Source organism: Rosa chinensis, chromosome 7 (genome assembly GCF_002994745.2).
Source record: "Rosa chinensis cultivar Old Blush chromosome 7, RchiOBHm-V2, whole genome shotgun sequence".
Taxonomy (NCBI): Eukaryota; Viridiplantae; Streptophyta; class Magnoliopsida; order Rosales; family Rosaceae; genus Rosa; species Rosa chinensis.
This window is the reverse complement of record NC_037094.1, coordinates 55,948,530-55,966,634: the sequence shown is the minus strand read 5'-3', so window position 1 is coordinate 55,966,634 and position 18,105 is coordinate 55,948,530. Positions and strand designations below refer to the sequence as shown.

Below are 18,105 nucleotides of genomic sequence, written 5' to 3'. Positions count from 1 at the left end.
AATGTCCATTATGCCCTCAATTCTTCTTTTTTTTAATAATTTTTTTTTTCCTTCTTTTGTATCTCTTTCTTCTTCCTTCTTCCGGGCTCACTCCCTCACTTCCAACGCCGCCCTTGCGAGGTGAGCTTCTCCCGCCATTGCTGCTCCGCCTCCACTTGGTTGAGAGGCCTGTCTCGGCCCAACCCTAGTTTCCGGCCCCATTTCTTCAGCGCTCTTTTCATCTAGCAGTCGGAATCTGCGAAGTCCGGGTTTGGGTTCGGAGCTCCGTTCTTCTTCTTGCTAGAACCAAAAACATGTTTCTTGTCGTCATTGTACGAGCTGTGATCCTCTTCCTGCATGTCGGCAATGATGCCGATGTCAAAAATGGAGAAGTTCCAGTTGATGAACTCGAGCGGTCTTGTTTCCGGGTCTGGCTGATCCGACCCTAACAATGACTTGGCTTGCTGGATCAATCCCCAGTTCTCTCTGATCAAACCAGAGGAACCCATTTCAAGAACACCGTCGGAAGTTGGGATGCAGATCAAGGTCTCGATCCCGTGGATTTGGGCCTCTTTGGCTCTCTCGCAGTTGTTGAATTGAAGCTCGTGGGCCCCGCTCAGCCAGATTGAGGTCCCGGAGCAGAAGGCCTTTCCGAGAACAGAGCCGTTCCCGACGGCGAAAGATCGAGTGAGGGAGTGAGCCCGGAAGAAGGAAGAAGAAAGAGATAAAAACGAAGGAAAAAAAAAACAGACAAAAAATTATTTAAAAAAAAAAGGAACTGAGGGCATAATGGACATTTTGGTGTCAAAAATTGACGTCGTGTACTGATAGTGGGTCGAGTTTCAGATTTCGTGTATCGAAATGTTTGGTTTGAAACTTTGTGTATAAGAATTATTAGTGGCCTTTACTTGGTGTACTGTTTGCGAAATTTTCCCCAAGAAGAATGACATATTTTTATCACAAGAGAAATATGTTAAAGATCTGATTCTTAAGGTAGGATTGGAGCCTTGCAGAGAGTGTAACTCACCTTGCCTACCTCATGTTCAGCTACTTAAGTGTGAAGGAACTCCCTTGTCTAATCCCACATTCTACAGGAGTATAGTTGGTGCATTGCAATATCTCACATTCACTAGACCTGATATTACATATGCAGTTAACACTGTGTGTCAATTTATGTCTACTCCAACTGATGTGCATTATGCTTCTGTGAAGAGAATACTCAGATATCTTCAAGGAACTGTGACTAAAGGACTGTTCTATAAGTATGGGAACTCTGTGCCCTTTATCAATGCCTTCTGTGATGCAGATTGGGCTGGTGAGATTAATCATAGAAGATCAACCACCAGATTTATTGTCTATCTTGGTCATTGTCCTATATCCTGGTAGTCAAAGAAGCAAGGATCTGTGTCAAGAAGCTCAACAGAGGCAGAATATAGAGCATTGGGAAATACTGCTGCAGAAATTTCCTGGATTCGACATGTCTTGTGTGATTTACAAGTAAGAGTTCCAGCCCCTCCTTTGTTAAAATGTGACAATTCATCTGCCTTAGCCTTGTGCTCGAACCCTGTCTTTCATTCAAGAATAAAACATCTTGATAATGATTTTCACTTTGTGAGAGAAAGAGTACAAAGACATGATCTTCTCCTTTAGTATGTACCTACTGAACATCAAACTGCTGATGTATTTACCAAAGACTTGCATAGTCCTATCTTTCGAGAACATTGTGCCAATCTCAGTGTTGTTTCCCCCACTGAGATTGAGGGGAGGTGTTGACCTGAACAAGATGAGCATGGAAGGGTCAAGCTGACCAATGACATGTATTCCAGCTGTAGCGCATGTACTAGTCATCGTGTGATGTGGAAAGTTCCAGATATTTTTGCATATTTTCAGTTGTAATAATTGTTAGGGATTGTCCTAACTATAAATAGCTAAGTCTGTAATAACTTTTATGTGTGATTCATTTTGTAAAAACTTTGAGAATATTCTAGTTCAGGTTTTCTCTTATTTCTCTATTTTCAAAGCTTGACTTTGCTCTCAGAGTTTGACCATGGCTGATATGTTATCACATCTTTCATTTTACTCTTTTCGTAAAACAAGGAATACATCTAATTTCTTTCTTAATCAACATATTTTTTTGGATTATCTATCATATGTTTTTGATGTTGTAATTATTATATTGTAACCTTCAATGTGCAAATTTCAACCCATTTATCTATATATCTATCTCTCTATCTATCTATACTATAAAACGAAGGACCTAGGCTTTTCAGCAAAATATGAATTACCAAAAATATCTTTCATAATAAAAGAAAATCATCTGAAATGATTATTATGGTAAAATAAAAAAAGAAATATATAAATATGAAAAAAAAATTGAAATGATTTCCATTTGATTGAAATGATTATTGTGAAAAAAAAAAATTTGAACTTTTACTAGGTTAGTTCCAACTGATTTCCACTGTCTTATCCTCAATTGATGTTATGATGATAACCTTTGTTGCCTTTAATTATGACCTTTATTGAGAGTGGAAAGGCCTAAAACCTTGATCATTTTCTCAACTATGATTATCATTTTAATTTTGTTGGAAATATAGGGATTAATTGCTATATAAATAAATTTGAGATGCATATAATTGCGAAATTAATCATATGCACTTTATCCTTAAAGCAAAGTACAATCGATATGAACTGTGCCAAATAGATGCTTATAATTAAAGTCTAGAGAAATCTTAACCAAGTTGAGGCTTTTGTAGTCATAATGGCTTTTTTTTTTTTGATCAAAGAGAAAATTTTAATAACTCCAAAGAATGCATCAATATGGGGACAAATTGTTCTCTCACTGAGAACCCCCACAGAGTTATTAGACTACAAAGCATCAATTAAATCATGGAGCCAAGGAGGCCCTACATCTTTGCAAAACATAGCTTGCACCAAAGACAAAGCTGATCTTGCCAATTTGTGAGCCACCAAGTTAGAGCGTTTCTTCACATGCTTCCAAGAGACCATATCAAACTCGCTCATCATCAATCTAACTGCATCTAGTATTCCTCCAATATCACTAAGATCCCATCCAGAAACAGTCAATCCATTAAGCACATTGAGAGCATCACCATAAACTGCAACATTTCTCAATCCCAATTCTCTACAGTACTTTAACCCATGCCACAAAGCTAATGCCTAAGTTGCAGCAAGTTTAATGGAAGCCGGCAAAGGAATAGATAAAGCACCAAGCAGCGCTCCTTCATCATTCACAATCACTGCACCCATCCCAACACATTCCTTAACCACATCAACAACACCATCAAAGAACAACTTGGTTTCTGTCCTACTTGCAACACCAACCTCCGGAACAGTAGCAGAAACCCCTACATGTTGTCCAACCTGCAAATTATTATGACCAGCCTTCACCCTGGCAAGCTCAGATTGCCACTCCACACTTCTTTGAACGATCTGGTCCGCCCTTAAGGCCATCTTCCCATGCAGCTCCTCATTCCTATTCTTCCAAATCCACCAAGTAACCAACCCAAACAACTCCAACTCACTTTGATTACCTACAGCAGCAACATGAAGCATAAGATCAATAAAAGAAAGTTCCCTCCAGTGTTTGACAAAACCTCTCAACCACGTACATTTCCACACCGTTTGGGCTTTAGAACACTCCTAAAGACTATGCAGCACCGTTTCAACTAACTTACCACACCTACCACAACCATCATGAGAATAAATTTTGCGCATAAACAAGAGCTCAACACAAGGAAGGAATGAATGGCAAGCTCTCCAAAGAAAGAGCTTGACTTTGTTAGGGACCCCTAGCCCCCAAATAATACTCCAGATATTTTTGGAGTTTAAATCACTATTCCCCCACTATACTCAGTTCTCATACCCATCTGCTTCAACTCCATCCCAAGCCAGTACCCCGACTTCACCGTATAGTATCCATCCTCTGTATAATGCCAAATAGCCACATCCCCCCACTACGTTCACAAAGAGGAATTGAGAGGATCTTGTCAACATCCACCGAGAGAAAGTGCTCTTTAATAAATTCAATGTTCCACATACCTGGCCTTGCCATAAGCTGATTGACTGTGGTATTCCCATTCAAGAAACTTGGCGTAATTATCCGGAAGGTCAGTGGCGAGGGCAGCCACTTATCCTCCCAAATTCTTGTCGTTTCTCCATTACCAATTCTCCACCGGATGCCCGCACATAACAATTCCTTACCCCACACCAAACTTCGCTAAATAAAGGATGGTTTTGTTCCAATTTGAGCCGCTGCCCAATTACCTCCAATGCCATACTTGAGCTGTAGTATATGGTTAACTAGGGATTCAGGATGGAGCACAATCCGCCACAAAGTTTTCGCAAGCAAAGCCTGGTTAAAAACTTCAATATCTCTAAAACCCAAGCCGCCTACCAATTTGTTTCGACATAGAACATCCCACTTACACCAGTGGATACCCTTCTTTTTACCACCATTACCCCACCATTACCCCACCAGTATTTCCCAACCTTAGATTGATAGGTTCTACAAATACCTTTAGATAACCTGAAGACCGACATCGTGTAAGATGGGATGGCTTGTGCAACAGCCTTTATCAACACTGTTTTACCAGCCTTCAACAACAATTTGGACTACCACCCTTGTAAATGATGGTCAAGCCGCTCATGTATCCTCTTGAACATCTTCTTTCGATTCCTGCCAGCCACCGTTGGGAGCCCCAAATACCTCTCGTGAAAGGGAACAACAGGAACTCGTAGTAATTGAGTGATAGACACTTTCTGGTCATCCGTAATTCCTGGCCCAAATGCAATTGCAGATTTTTGAAAATTAATCTTCTGCCCCGCCGCGCATTCATAAAGTAGTAGACACTGTTTTAATCTTGTCAACTCAAGGATATCAGCTTTCCCAAATAGGAGGCTATCATCAGCAAATAAGAGATGCAAGATTGCTTACACCCCCTCAACCACCCTAGCTCCATGAACAAGACCATCTCTTTCAGCCTTTTGAAACAACCCATAAGCCCTTCAGAACACAGGAGAAAAAGATATGGAGAAAGCGGGTCTCCTTGTCGTAATCCCCTCGTCGGTCTGACCAGCCCTACTGCTTCACCATTCCACAGAACACTGAACGATACATATTGTACACAACGTATAAGCAAATCAACCCAACTCTCCTTGAACCCCAATCGCAGCATGATGTTTCGAAGAAAGACGCATTCCACCCTATTATACACCTTACTAATATCCAACTTCAATACATAGAAAGGATCATCTCTTGTTTGTCTACTACGAATGGAGTGGACCACCTCAAATGCCGTAATTACATTATCATGGATGCAGCGACCTGGTACAAAGGCACTTTGGAAACTTGAAATCACCTCTAGTAATATTGCTTTCATGCGATTCACCAATGCTTTATAAATAAGCTTGTAAAGGACATTGCATAAACTAATTGGTCGGAAGTCAGTCACCATTCTAGGATTATCAAGTTTCGGAATCAAAGCCAACAATGTGTGATTGAGCCCAGCTAACTCAGCTCCATCATTCAAAACCTGCAAACAGAACTTACTGATATCATCTCCAACCACCTCACAATAAGTCTGACAGAATCGAGCTGAGAAACCATCTACACCCGGTGACTTGTCTGGACCCATCTGCTTCAAAGCAACATCAATATCATTCCTTGTAAAAGGTTGTTCAAGTTTCGTTCATATCCTCGGTAACTTTCTGTGGCACTGCATCGAGAACCAGCTCCATATGGTTACACCCTTCAGAAGTAAACAACTTTGAGAAGTAATCTAAGAAAGCATCCTGAATACCCTTATTAGAATCCTGCCATTCTCCCTCTGAATTAGTAATACCCTGTATGCGGTTTTTTCTTCCCCGAGTCTTTGCATACCGGTGAAAGAATTTTGTGTTACTATCTCCCTCCTTCAACCACGACACCCGAGACCTCTGTTTCCACAACGACTCCTCAAGCTCCATAAACCTGTTCAACTCACCCAGTACCTCCTTTCTCTGCTGCTGTACCCTGTCATCTAGATTATCAAAAGCCCATTTGGATAACTCCCCCTGCAGCTGCCTTATCTTCCATGGAATATGGCCAATATTATCATCATTCCAACGCCTCAAAGCCTTTGAAACAGTAAATAGATTTCTTTGAATTCCTCCCAAGGAATTACTCTCAGCCCAATTTTCCTGAACAACGCTCCCACAGCCCTCTTCTTTTGCCCAAAATGCTTCAAACTGAAATCTTTTATTGAATTTTGTCTTACCAACTCCTATCCCAACTCCACCATCTGTTAACAAAAGTAGAGGGATGTGATCAGAAGCCCCTGCATCGATGTGAAACTCATGAAACTGCTGGAATAAATATGCCGCCTCCTGATTAAGAAAACATCTTTCCAATCGCTCTACAATGGAACCACGTCTCCAAGTAACCATCGGGCCCGAAAACTCAACTTCCTGTAACCCACAGTCATCAATGGCTTCCCGGAATTTCTAAATTTGTGCCTCAGATCTCTCATTCCCACCAATCTTCTCAGAAACATTGAGCAATTCATTAAAATCGCCAAAGACAATCCACAATCCCCTTACTGAAGCAGCTATTCGTCGCAAGAGTTCCCAAGAAAATTGCCAGAGATGAGTTTATGGATTTCCATAAAAACCAGTGACTCTGATAGTTTCCCCATTCAGCTGTATCTCAACATCAATATGCCCTTGGGAAGAGCCCAAAGGCCTGACGACCAAGTGACTCTTCCAGCACAAGGCTAAACCACCGCTACTATGACCCACCTTCCCCACTACACTACACCCACCAAAACCCAAATTAAAGCAAATATCAGCCATTTCCTCCTTCTTTTTCTTGGTTTCCATTAAGAACACCAAGTCGGGGTCTTTCGCTTGAAGAAATTTCTTCAAGGCTCGGAATGTATGCGGATTCCCCAATCCCCGCACATTCCAGCTAACGCCTATCATTGCTCATGATGGGCCCAAGAACCGAACCCCATCACGGTTAAACAGTTACCTGAGACATCAGCAAGATTGGATTTTCGTGGGGGAACTCGGTTGGAGGAGTGCCCACGCCCCCGACTGGAAAGCCACGGCGCCCCTTTCCACCTCTACCTCGACCTCCCAATGCCGCCGTATCTTCCGTCCTATTTAGCTTCCCATCATTCTCCACACCTTCAGAAACAACTTCCTTCCCTTTCTCCTTGTCCCTAGTACTCCCCCTCCTCCCCCAAAACCCTCCCTGCCATCACTTCCCCGACCTCTTCCTCCTCCCCTTTTGTAAACTCTAACATCATCCCCTACCACCCCTACAGATTTGCCTTCCCCAAATTCAAAAATCCCTTTCTTCTATTTTGACTTTTGATTCCCAGATTTTGAATCAGAATGAGAGGTTAAGAGATGACCCCCAACAGATACAATCTCGAGATTAGAATCTGGAGCTATAGTCAGTGTAAGTGGATGGGATTGGGCCACATTAGAAGCATGGTTCTGTAGCCCACCTTATGAAGTGGGCACCTGTACCCCACGTGCCCCATTACCAAGCAAACCAGCTTCTTTCTTGCCTAATGTGGAGACTCCCTCAATTAAATCATGATCTTCTGCAGATTGCTTCCTGACATCTCGCTCAATCAATCCCGAATTCACAGCTAACATATCATGCTGTGATTCCTTTGGACATGAATGCAGGGATAAATGAGGTGCCACGTCATCCCTCAGTCGACGCCGGCGCTTGATCAGAGGGACCTCCTCCAAGTTTCGATCCTCAGTATCAACGTCCATCTCCTCCATTCCCTGCACTCCGCCTTCCTCAAACTCCAATCTCGATCGAACTGATCCAGCAACTTCATTATCAGAAACACTTAAGGACCAACCCTTTGGCTTAGGAATCAACCCAAATCGCTTCCCTTGAAGCTGTCTTTCCGGGTCGATCGAAAACACATCCTTGGATAACGTTCTCCATCTTCCAAATCTCTCTTTCGGAATCACACCCTCTTTGCGCAATTGACATCCTGAACCCACATGGTCTAAACGACCACAAAAGAAGCAGAAATAAGGTAGATATTCGTACTCCAAGTGGAACTTTTCAGGTAACAACCCCATACCTATCGAAATTTTGAGCCACCTTTGCAGTGGCTTGGACACCTCTAACCCAACTCGAATACGTAAAATCCATCCACTGCAATCCTCCCCAAAGCCACCACCCATCGGGTAAAAAGTCCCTAACTGTCTCCCAATACGCTCAGCTAGTCTGGTGGTCATGAAAGCAGGTTTAATACCTTTGACACGAATCCAAAAAGACTGAGAATTAAGAGATATTGATTTGGGATCCACCGTTCCATCTAATGCATTAAGGAGAAGTAAAGCATGATCAAACGTCCACGGACTCCCCTTCAAAACCTTCCCACAATCTGCATCAGACCCAAATGAGAAAAGAATCCGATCAGAAGCTTCCCATTGAAAGATAACTACCTCTTCCTTTAGGGCCCAAAGACGTTTCATGGTACTCCGCAACGCTTCGAAGCAAAAAGGTTTATTTGTCAATAATTTACCCACCAACCAATACTTTTGATCAACAACCTCCTTCGGATCTTCTAACTAGATCACATTCAGATCCTCTTCATCTTCAATGGCCATTTGCTTGGTTAGATCCACAAGGACCTCCTCCATCTTACACAACCACGTCGTACAGAATACCCAAAACCAACAAACCCACTCCACTCCTCGGAGCCACCACCACATACGCACAGAGGATGGCCGACAAGGTAGAAGGACTCGAAGACGTCCACTCCGTTCTCCCAAAACCCTAACTCTCGCTAGAGAGAAGGGACTTATTTTTTTAGTCATAATGGCTTTAAGACAATTTACACCCCACATAAGTGCTTATGGGTGCATATATGAAGTTTCTCCAAGATAAAATGAAATCTTTTCTTGACCAATCGCTGAATTTCTTTTCTTTAATGGCGTAGTCAACTTAAATAATTCCTATTTATTCAATTTGAAAGAAAAATAAATTTTTTTTCACATACATAAATGAGGGTATTTTAGTACGTTGAAATTGGTTATATTAGTAAATTTTAATGATAAAATATTATCAAATGGTGTAATGAGCATGTAGGGTGAAATGAACAAATTATAGGGTGGTAATAACCGCATCTAAATGGAACATCCAAACATTTACTTAAATCTCCCTTTCAAATTTTATATCTCTAAAGATCCTTTATTTCGTTGAATATAATGAAATAAAATAACTAAAATTGGATAGAGAAATTGAAACTAGGGCACTATGCCAAAAAGGCCTTCAGACGACATAATTGTTCTGTCGTCTGAACGAACAAAAATGTGTCGTCTAGTACGGTGTCGTCTCTTGGGGGCATCAGACGACAGAAGTGTTCTGTCGTCTGAAAAATCAGACGACATAAAAAAATAAAAGTCTTGTGTCGTCTGATGAGTTTTGCATTTTGGGAACATTGTGATCTGTATCTTTAAAAGCATTCAAACAACAATTTTGTATTGTCTGATAAACAAAACAACCACAATATTTTTTAAATGCTATTGTGTGAAGCATATTTGCAAGACTTATTTGTGTGGTCTGAATGCCCTTAAATAAGAAATATGAAGACTCGTATGTAGTGTCTTCTCTCATATAACAACAATTAAAGGTTGTGCTAATTTACTTTAAACGACAATTATATGTGGTCGTAAAGAGCATCAGAGGACAATTAAGTGTCGTTCTAGGGTAGGTTTGTATGGCATTTAAGTGTTGTGTGAAAGGTTTTGAAATTATACATATGTGATGTTGGGAAATGGTTTAGACAATAGATATCATATTCTTTCTGTTATGTCAGTCTCATTACGACGACAATTTACTGTCGTTTGAGATTATTTAGACGACAAATATTTGTGGTGTGAATATAAAAATGACCACTAATAGTACATATTTTATATTGTCTGTAATCACGTCCAATCATACTTATTTGTTGTTGTTATACACTTTAGCCAATACTTTTATCTAACTTATGTTATTGTTTTGCCTTTCAGACTACAATTTTCTGTTGTCCCATTGACAAAAAGACAATAGACTTCTAATAGGTTTTTGTGTTGTTTTTGTGCAGCAGCAACCACACATTTTAGTGTGCTTTTGTTGTAGCTTGCAATTTGAGATAACACATATTAGTAGTCCCCTGTTGCGATTGGTATGCATGCATTTGGAAATTAAAATTGTCATTCATTAAACCATAAAATCCACATCCAAAATCATTCTGGAAATAATCCATCATCGTCTCGTGTACACAAGCCTAATCATGAAAATTAGTTCAAAATGGCCCATATCTAAAAATCTAGGCAGACAACAAAATATATGCATGCAGTACTGCAAGCTAATAAACTAGAAGCACTACACAATCCGGGCAACCAAGTAAACAACATAGCAAAATAGCTAGCAATACTGCAAGTTTGTCCAAGGTTTTATTGATCTTGAACTTGGGTAAATGGAAAAACTTTGACCCTGAACTGAAGCAAAGCAGTAGCAGCGTGACACTACTGTGAAGGTATCTTATCCAGCACATCGGTAGAGTTTGGAGCGTGACAGGTACCATGGTTACAGTTCCCATAGCTTCCAGGTGGAGTACCGAAGCTTGAAAATTTATTAGTAGAAATGGATTGCCCGTTTGTACACTCTAGGCGAAGTTTAGGCTTCTTTTGCTCCTTCAGTTTTCCTCAGTTCTTGGTCTGCCATTTCTCAACACGTGGGTGACTTTCAGAAGATCAATCTTTGTAACATCGCCAGCAAGCTCCTCAAATACCACCAACAAATTTTGGGATGGCTTGAGCCAATACCGAGGAACATGATACCTGAAACATAGATAGAATATAGGAAATTAGTAAATAGGTACTTAATGCTTTTTTCTGATCTAGTTGTAAACAAGTTTATACATACCATTGTTGAGTCGGTTGGAGACAACCAAATTGGCACTTGTTAATCCTGAATGTACCAAAATAATTGCACGCGCTGCAGTTACCATTAGCATGAACAGTCTAGTATCTTCCAATGAACAATCCAGTTACCATAAGCTCAATTATTCCTTACGTTTTAGTTACCTCTAGGAGTGATATACCATATGATTAAATCAGTGGTTGACCCTAAACTTTATTTAGCATGACATGGTGCTTCATTTGATTGCTGAAAAGTACACACAAGTAGAGACTGTTAGATCATAATGTCATGGTGTCCTGAAAAGTACATTGCTGCTAGCTCACTGCTTTATTACTGATCCTAGTGTCCTGTAAATTGCTGACTCACTTTGGGACCAGAGCACCCCATTTAGAACATTTACTCAAAACCCAAGGCCAGCTTAGCCCCTCCCCTTCCCTTCCCAGGCCCTAGGCTTCCTTTGTACCCAAAACAAGAAGGAAAAAAAAAACAAAAGATGAAGACAAAACACACCAAGAGCGAAGAAGACAAAACACACAAAGCACCAAAGAATCAAAAATCGAAGAAATCAAAGAAATCAAAGAATTGAAAATTTGAAATGGTAGAGCAATAGAGCATTAACCAATTGAAACGGCAGCTTACAAAAATGAAAAATGAACCAGCAGAGCGTTAACTAACACTAACAGACCTGGGATCTCTTATTTTAGACATTAAGCAATGGAGGCGACAAGCTTCATATATAATAAGCATCATCATTTTGGACCTGTACTAACCTTGTACTTAACTCGTCATCATACAATACGAAAAGGAAAGCAGCATATCATATGTACCAGACTACCAGCAATGAAAATCACTATGATTTACAAAAGGAAAACACAAAACAAAATCAATCTCAGCCAAATAGAAAAACTCACGTAAATAAGCAAAATTAGAAGTAGCTAACTCATCCAAATCAAGACTAAGTACCAAAATTAGAAGTAGCTAACTCATTCAAACAGATACGAAGAAGTGAACCACTGAAGAACAAATTCTTCTCTTCAAAGTTCAAATTGTCCAATACTCCAATTGTTCAATCCAATTGCAAAATATTGAAATAGATTCAGTACCCAACTACCCATTAAGTCATTAACCAATTCAAACATCCAATTCAAACTTAGAACTTACCTTAAGAGACTGAATATGATGTGTGATGCACTCTGAAAATAGAACACCAGAGAGATATTTATAAGCAGCCAGTTATGTTTACATGGAAATTTATACATAACTGACAAACGTGAACACAAGACAGAAGTGTAAATAATTTCTTTGACATACCAAGATCAATAGAAACCCAAGCCACATGCGTTTAGGTGAAGGGAACGGAAGCATTATGCGGCCAACACCATAGATGGCAGCTGCAAAGAAATGGAGAAACAAGTGTAATGGACGAGGGTTAAGACCAGAGAGAAGAGAAACTGGTCCATATGAGCAGATGCCTCCAAGCCTCTAAGGGATAAGACAGTGTTGTATCCTTCCCATCTTTGTAAGAGCATAACCAAACACTTTCTGGGCATCAATCGACTCATTGCACAATCTGTGGTCAGGAATAGATATTGTTCAATGTTCATCAAAATTTAGGTACTAGTTTAGTAATAATCATTCAACTTCAGTAGAAGTATGAAGTTAAAAATATGAAGTTAAATTAAACAATTTCACAATGCACACAATTCTAGATTAGGTGATTGCTTACCTTCAAGACCCAACTCAATCAATTTGAGATATCCCCCAGGCTGCAATAGCTCCCCAACAATTCTGTCTGGCTCACTCAAGACTTTTGCACTCCAATTCATTTAACTCAGCCTTACTAAGTAATATTTAAGCTATCAGCAGCAGAAAATGCATACAATCTTCTAACTCACCTCATCACTCCATGCTTGTGCTTTCAAGCTGAACAATTTGAGGCAGTCCAAGGTCCACCATTTGAGCTACTGTTAACAACAAGCTCTCGGTTAACTTCATTGATTTTCAGGAGGTGATAAAGAAATAGATTATATAGGTACTAAACTAGGACTGTATTTACTGGGCGAACTTACCCTTCAATGTTTTGTTCCTCACGGAAGTTGTAGAAAGCAATGCAGCCATTTTTAACTCTTTGTGCACCAACACTATCAAACAACAACAAAATTCACCACAGTGAGTTTTAGACCTTTTTGATGTCCTAGATCTGAAACTAGATTCAGGTTCTTGTACAATTTAATTTGAGGGGTGCAGATAGTGGACTTAACCCAAGTTTGAGAGACATTTAAAGAATGTTGCAGTAATTTTCTATTTAAGAGAAAAAGGGAAATTTATGTGTACCTGGAGCTGCTACCCTTGAACTGGTGAACATGAGGCACTAATCTTTTTGAAGTCTACACTTGGCTGCTCTGTGCAATGAAAAGAGAAAAAGGAAAACCTCATGAACAACAAAACCAAAGTATCCAAAAGCAAAGCATGAGCACAAAACCAAGCAACCCAACAGCTCCAAAATGACCAAATAATCCCCCACCTTCTCAGATATGAGATAAGTAACAGTGAGGAACATTTCGTGGGGCTGGTAAACATTAAATATGAGATAAAGTAATGCACAAATAAGCCCCCACCTCCTCAGATAGCATGTCATTGTTCTTCATTGCATTCAGCCAGAAACAGGGCAGTCCTTTCCCTGCAATTAGTGTAAAGCAACAAATAAATTCTCATTGTCAAAGAACAAACAGTTACTAAATGAACCACCAATACTATACCTTCAGCTTCCTGCATAGCTGTGAAGTAGATCAATGCAATTCAATTTTAGAAAAAAGAGATGAAAGAGATATTAACTATTTCCTTTCTTGCAATATCATATCCCTTCAGCACACCAGAGAGCTCAGTTACATCCAAATTCTACATATTATAATAAATGAAACACCTTTGTTTCCAAACAAAGCTGAAATATAAACTTTCGCAACAAAAATATTGCCAAAAACGATGGGGAAAGTTTCCAAATATCAAATGAGTACATGCTAGGTAACAATAGGGATAATAGTAATCACCAAAACCATTAAGAATGATAAACAAAGACTGAGCACTGGAAACATGAGTTGCTCAATTACCCTTTGTAATTAATTAATTTCATTTGGACGCCTCATTAATTTCTTTATCAGTCACTTTTCTTTAATCTTTCCAAACTCCCAAAAAACGATTGCCACCATTGTCAGATAGCCAGGCAGTAGTGCTGTCAGCAGGCCAAAGTCTTAGGGAGGGGAAGAGGAAGAGAGAAGTGGGTTGAGAATATCCTTCTTTTGTTTCTATAGTCATTCACGAAGAGGGGTCAACAAAACAATCTATCAGGTTAAATATTACCTCAAGTATGTCCATTTCAAGAGTAGCTTCTAAATGACACTAAGGAAAAAATGAAAACTCAAATACTGAAACCAAATAAGTACAACAAAGAAATATACCCTTTCTAATTGAGTACTTGTTGTGAATCTGATTAACTATAGCCAAGCTGAACTGCACATATCTACTCCAACCATAAGGCAACGCCTGCGAATCCGCTACATCCAAATACATTGACAAGTGGTCCACATTGTTTCCTTTAGGAAAAATCAGTATCCGCCTGATCAAACAAACCAAAGCAAATTTAACCAAAAAAAGAAGAAGCCATCACCCAGATACAATATAAGCCAACTTCATGAGCGCAAACACATGATTGCCATGAGAAGGATACCATTTACAACCACCGACGATGAACATGTCAGAGTAGTGCTTTTTGGTGTGCAACCTAGAAAAGCTCTCAATTGTCCAAGTGAATTTCATTGTTGGAGGCTCCTCCACTGGCTGATTATCAACTGTACTCGCCGGCTCCACTTGAGCTACTGTAAACACATCAAATACCATTAAACATCAGAAAACAACAAAACCAAAACCCTAACAAAAACAAATCCATTCACTCGCACTCTAATCCCCCAACTACACCAAATTCGCATAAACCTCAACCATCCAGATCAACTACGCAACACACAAAGCTTTAATCCAACTCACCAACACACAAAATTTAAGAAATTGAAACAGTAAACGATGGCGTTAGTCTTGAAAACACAAACCTTCCATGGGCTGAGGACCTTTGACCAAATCCGTATTCGGCACCAGCTAAAAATTGCGGAAGAAACAAAGCAGCTGGAAAGACGGAAAGAATTCAACTCGATATTAGACAGACTGTCCTGGATTGCATTTTGCACTAGTCTACATTTCAATGAACAGGGATAGTCAGGTAAACTCACTTTGGCAAATGATATGGCAAGCTAGCTGATGACATTAGGAATGGTGGTGATCATTAAAGACTGCAACCAACACAGAATAATAATGGATGTTAAAATCTCAAACACTACAACCAACTCCGAATTAAGTAAAGAACATTACGGCAAAGATAGGATGATGCTTAATGAGGAATGAATGGTTAGACTAAGTGACCAAAATCTTACCCCTTTGCGCCCAATATACTCAGAAATCTGACCACTGGCTATAGCCCCCACCATGGCACCCACATTTGATAAAGAACCAAAAAGAGAATACTGAACCACAAGACTAGTATTAGAAGCTAAAAACTAGACAAGAAATCAAAAACACAAAGTTCCATTAAAAAAAGAACCGAGATTCAAACCTCTCACACTGAGAGTCCAAGATCAACGATGATTGCTGCTTGAGTCAGAGAAGAATATCCAGACTGCAACAAACAACAAGCAAAAAATCAAACTGGCAATTCACATTTCTTTAAGCTCTCAACAACCAAATAGCTAAAGTGCTGGGGTTACTTACAGTGAAGCCGAATTGGATAGGACCCAAAGTGACAATCAGAACACAAGCGACTACAGAAATGAAGCTATCTCTCATGACCTGAGACGAACCCATCATACTGGATTGCCTGGAACCCATCCGGTACCAGCTCCCAGTATGCAGGAACGACTTCCTGATATCCCTCCCTTCTTCACCATTGTCCTCCCTGAAACCCAGCGGCCGCTCACACTCTCACCACCCTCTTTGGCCGCTATCTCCTCCACCACCAACCCGCTCTTCCTCATGGTCCTTGGCGAACGCCCAGGGGGTACTAAATCTACTTACGGGAACAGCAAGACGTGAGGCCAATCGAAACCATAAAATCGAAGACTGAATCCAATTGAAACCCTAAAATGGAAGACTGAATCTAATCAATCGATTGAATCCAATGCAAAGGATTCTCGGGGTTGAAGGAGAGACTAGGTTTGGGTAAGTATTATCAAGTTTGAGAGATTGAAATGGTTGAGATTGAGATTGTGATTCGGTTGAGTCTTTGGGCTGAGAGAGAGGATATAGTTATAGATAGTTTCTTTTGAGGGGTTGAGTTTTTGACCGTGATATTAGGGGTTTAGTTTTATGTCCAAAGAGACTAGATACAATTAAAGTCAAACTCATCATATTCAGACAACACAATTGTGTCTTCTGAATATCACCCCATTAACTACTCAGCTACAGAGTTTGGGTACTTGAGAGGGAAAGACCAAATTTTTTTGGGGGGAATTCAAAATTGTTTGCTAGGGTTCAATGTAGAAAATCTCCCTCTTTTATAACAACATATAACTGTTGTCTGAATTTTACCATATTTTTCAAAAGTTCAAAGTATGGTTTTTATGTGTATTCAGACGACAGAAACAAAAATTATGTCGTCTGAAAAACTCAGACGACATAAAACAATACTTATGTCGTCTGAAGTGTGTCGTCTGAAGGCCTTTTTGGCATAGTGGGGCTTTAACGATATCTTTTCCTCGGAGAGCTACTTGTGAGTCTGTTCTGTTGGCAGATAGATTTGGGTACTTGGATTGCAAACCCACAAGTTGCCAACATCTCTAATATTAATCTTTACATCCAATATCTTTGTTGACATTGTTGATTGCGCCACTAGGAGAAATATATGAAAGATTTCAGTCTTCATCACAACAACCATGAATGGCTAGTTTGGGATTGCTGTGACTTTTTTTAAAAAAAAAACTGCTGCTGCTGTGTTGTGAGAATAATTAGCTGTGAATTAAAACAGTTTTGTGTGTGGGAAATAATATTTTTAGAAGTGTTGTCAGTACATAAAACAACTGCAGAGTGTGTTTTGATCCACAACAGCTTCTAAAAGCAACCTCTGGGCTGCTTATAAAATCTGCTGCCAGTGACCTATAATTTTCAATTAAAACTGCTTTTTATTTATTTACCAAACACGATAAAATCTAAAATTTTAAACAAAAGCTGATTTTTTTAAAAGCGAAACAATCCCAAACGGGGTCGAACAACCATTTCAAGTGCCAAGTTGCCAACAAATCTGAGAAACCTTAATTTAGAGTTCGTAACTCTTGCTATCATTTATAGAATTATATTCTTTACTCAACTAATATACAAATTAAATACATACCCTTTTTATCAAACCATAAACATACAACATATCACTTATGTTGCAGGAAATATTGCTACGTTATACAGAATGGCGGAGTTTCTCTTTTCTGTTTTTCTTTTAATTGTTTTTTTTTTTTTCTAAAAAGGTAACATAGGATTTGTTGAGAATTTGTCAACAGATGAGACTTTTACTGGGTATTTTAGTTCGTCAAAATGCTCCTCTTGCTAACCATTTATTGTTTGCTGATGATAACATGTTATATGCTTAAGCTTCTTCTGAAGCCTGTTCCCATACTTCAAGAGGTGATTGAGATTTATGGCTGAGCATATCGGGGCTGGTGGTTAACCATTTACTGTTTGCTGATGATAGCATGTTATATGCTGAAGCTTGTTTCCATATTTCAAGAGGTGATTGAGATTTATGGCAGAGTACCGGGGCTGGCTGTGAATTTTCATAAAGTTTTGTTACTTTTAAGTAAAATGTGTTGGTTTGCATGGAAGAAATTGTGCTTCTTCTCTGGATGTTGAGATTATTTATTTCCATAAGCGTTATTTAGGTCTTCCTCCATATGTAGGTCAGAAATTGGCCAAGAAACTGAAGAACTGGTAAGGAAAATTTTTGAGTGGTGCAAGAAAGGATATTCTTATACGTGTTGTTGCTCAAGCTCTCTTAAACTATGCTATGAGAGACTTTCAGCTTACCAAGAATTTCTGTTATAATCTTGAACACACGTGTGCTCGATTTCGGTTGAAAGCACAAATGGTAAGCGTAA

At 39.6% G+C, this 18,105-nt stretch overlaps 1 protein-coding gene and 1 long non-coding RNA gene across 2 annotated transcripts; both read right to left on the bottom strand.

Moving 5' to 3' along the window:
• Positions 1-12,406: 12,406 nt before the first annotated feature.
• On the bottom strand, positions 12,407-15,222 carry LOC121050681. Its single transcript, XM_040511525.1, has 11 exons — positions 15,202-15,222; positions 15,025-15,097; positions 14,649-14,796; positions 14,380-14,537; positions 14,119-14,226; positions 13,684-13,701; positions 13,543-13,604; positions 13,356-13,493; positions 13,259-13,278; positions 12,994-13,065; positions 12,407-12,494 (listed from the first exon to the last, which is right to left on the bottom strand). Exons 2-11 carry the CDS (start codon positions 15,029-15,031, stop codon positions 12,407-12,409), a joined length of 819 nt encoding a protein of 272 aa, XP_040367459.1. The 5' UTR covers positions 15,032-15,097; positions 15,202-15,222.
• Positions 15,223-15,402: 180 nt separating this feature from the next.
• On the bottom strand, positions 15,403-15,763 carry LOC121050526. The gene is made up of 3 exons (XR_005803247.1): positions 15,737-15,763; positions 15,582-15,616; positions 15,403-15,492 (listed from the first exon to the last, which is right to left on the bottom strand). It is a non-coding gene; the product is annotated as an uncharacterized LOC121050526 (long non-coding RNA).
• Positions 15,764-18,105: the final 2,342 nt, after the last annotated feature.

Excerpts from the sequence above, each read along its gene's own strand:
- LOC121050681 (XM_040511525.1), bottom strand. Across the intron at positions 14,538-14,648 it reads ATCGTCGGTGGTTGTAAATG|GCGGATACTGATTTTTCCTA; the intron begins GTATCCTTCTCA and ends TTGTTTGATCAG. Across the intron at positions 13,279-13,355 it reads TTGGTTTTGTTGTTCATGAG|TTCAAGGGTAGCAGCTCCAG; the intron begins GTTTTCCTTTTT and ends CATGTTCACCAG.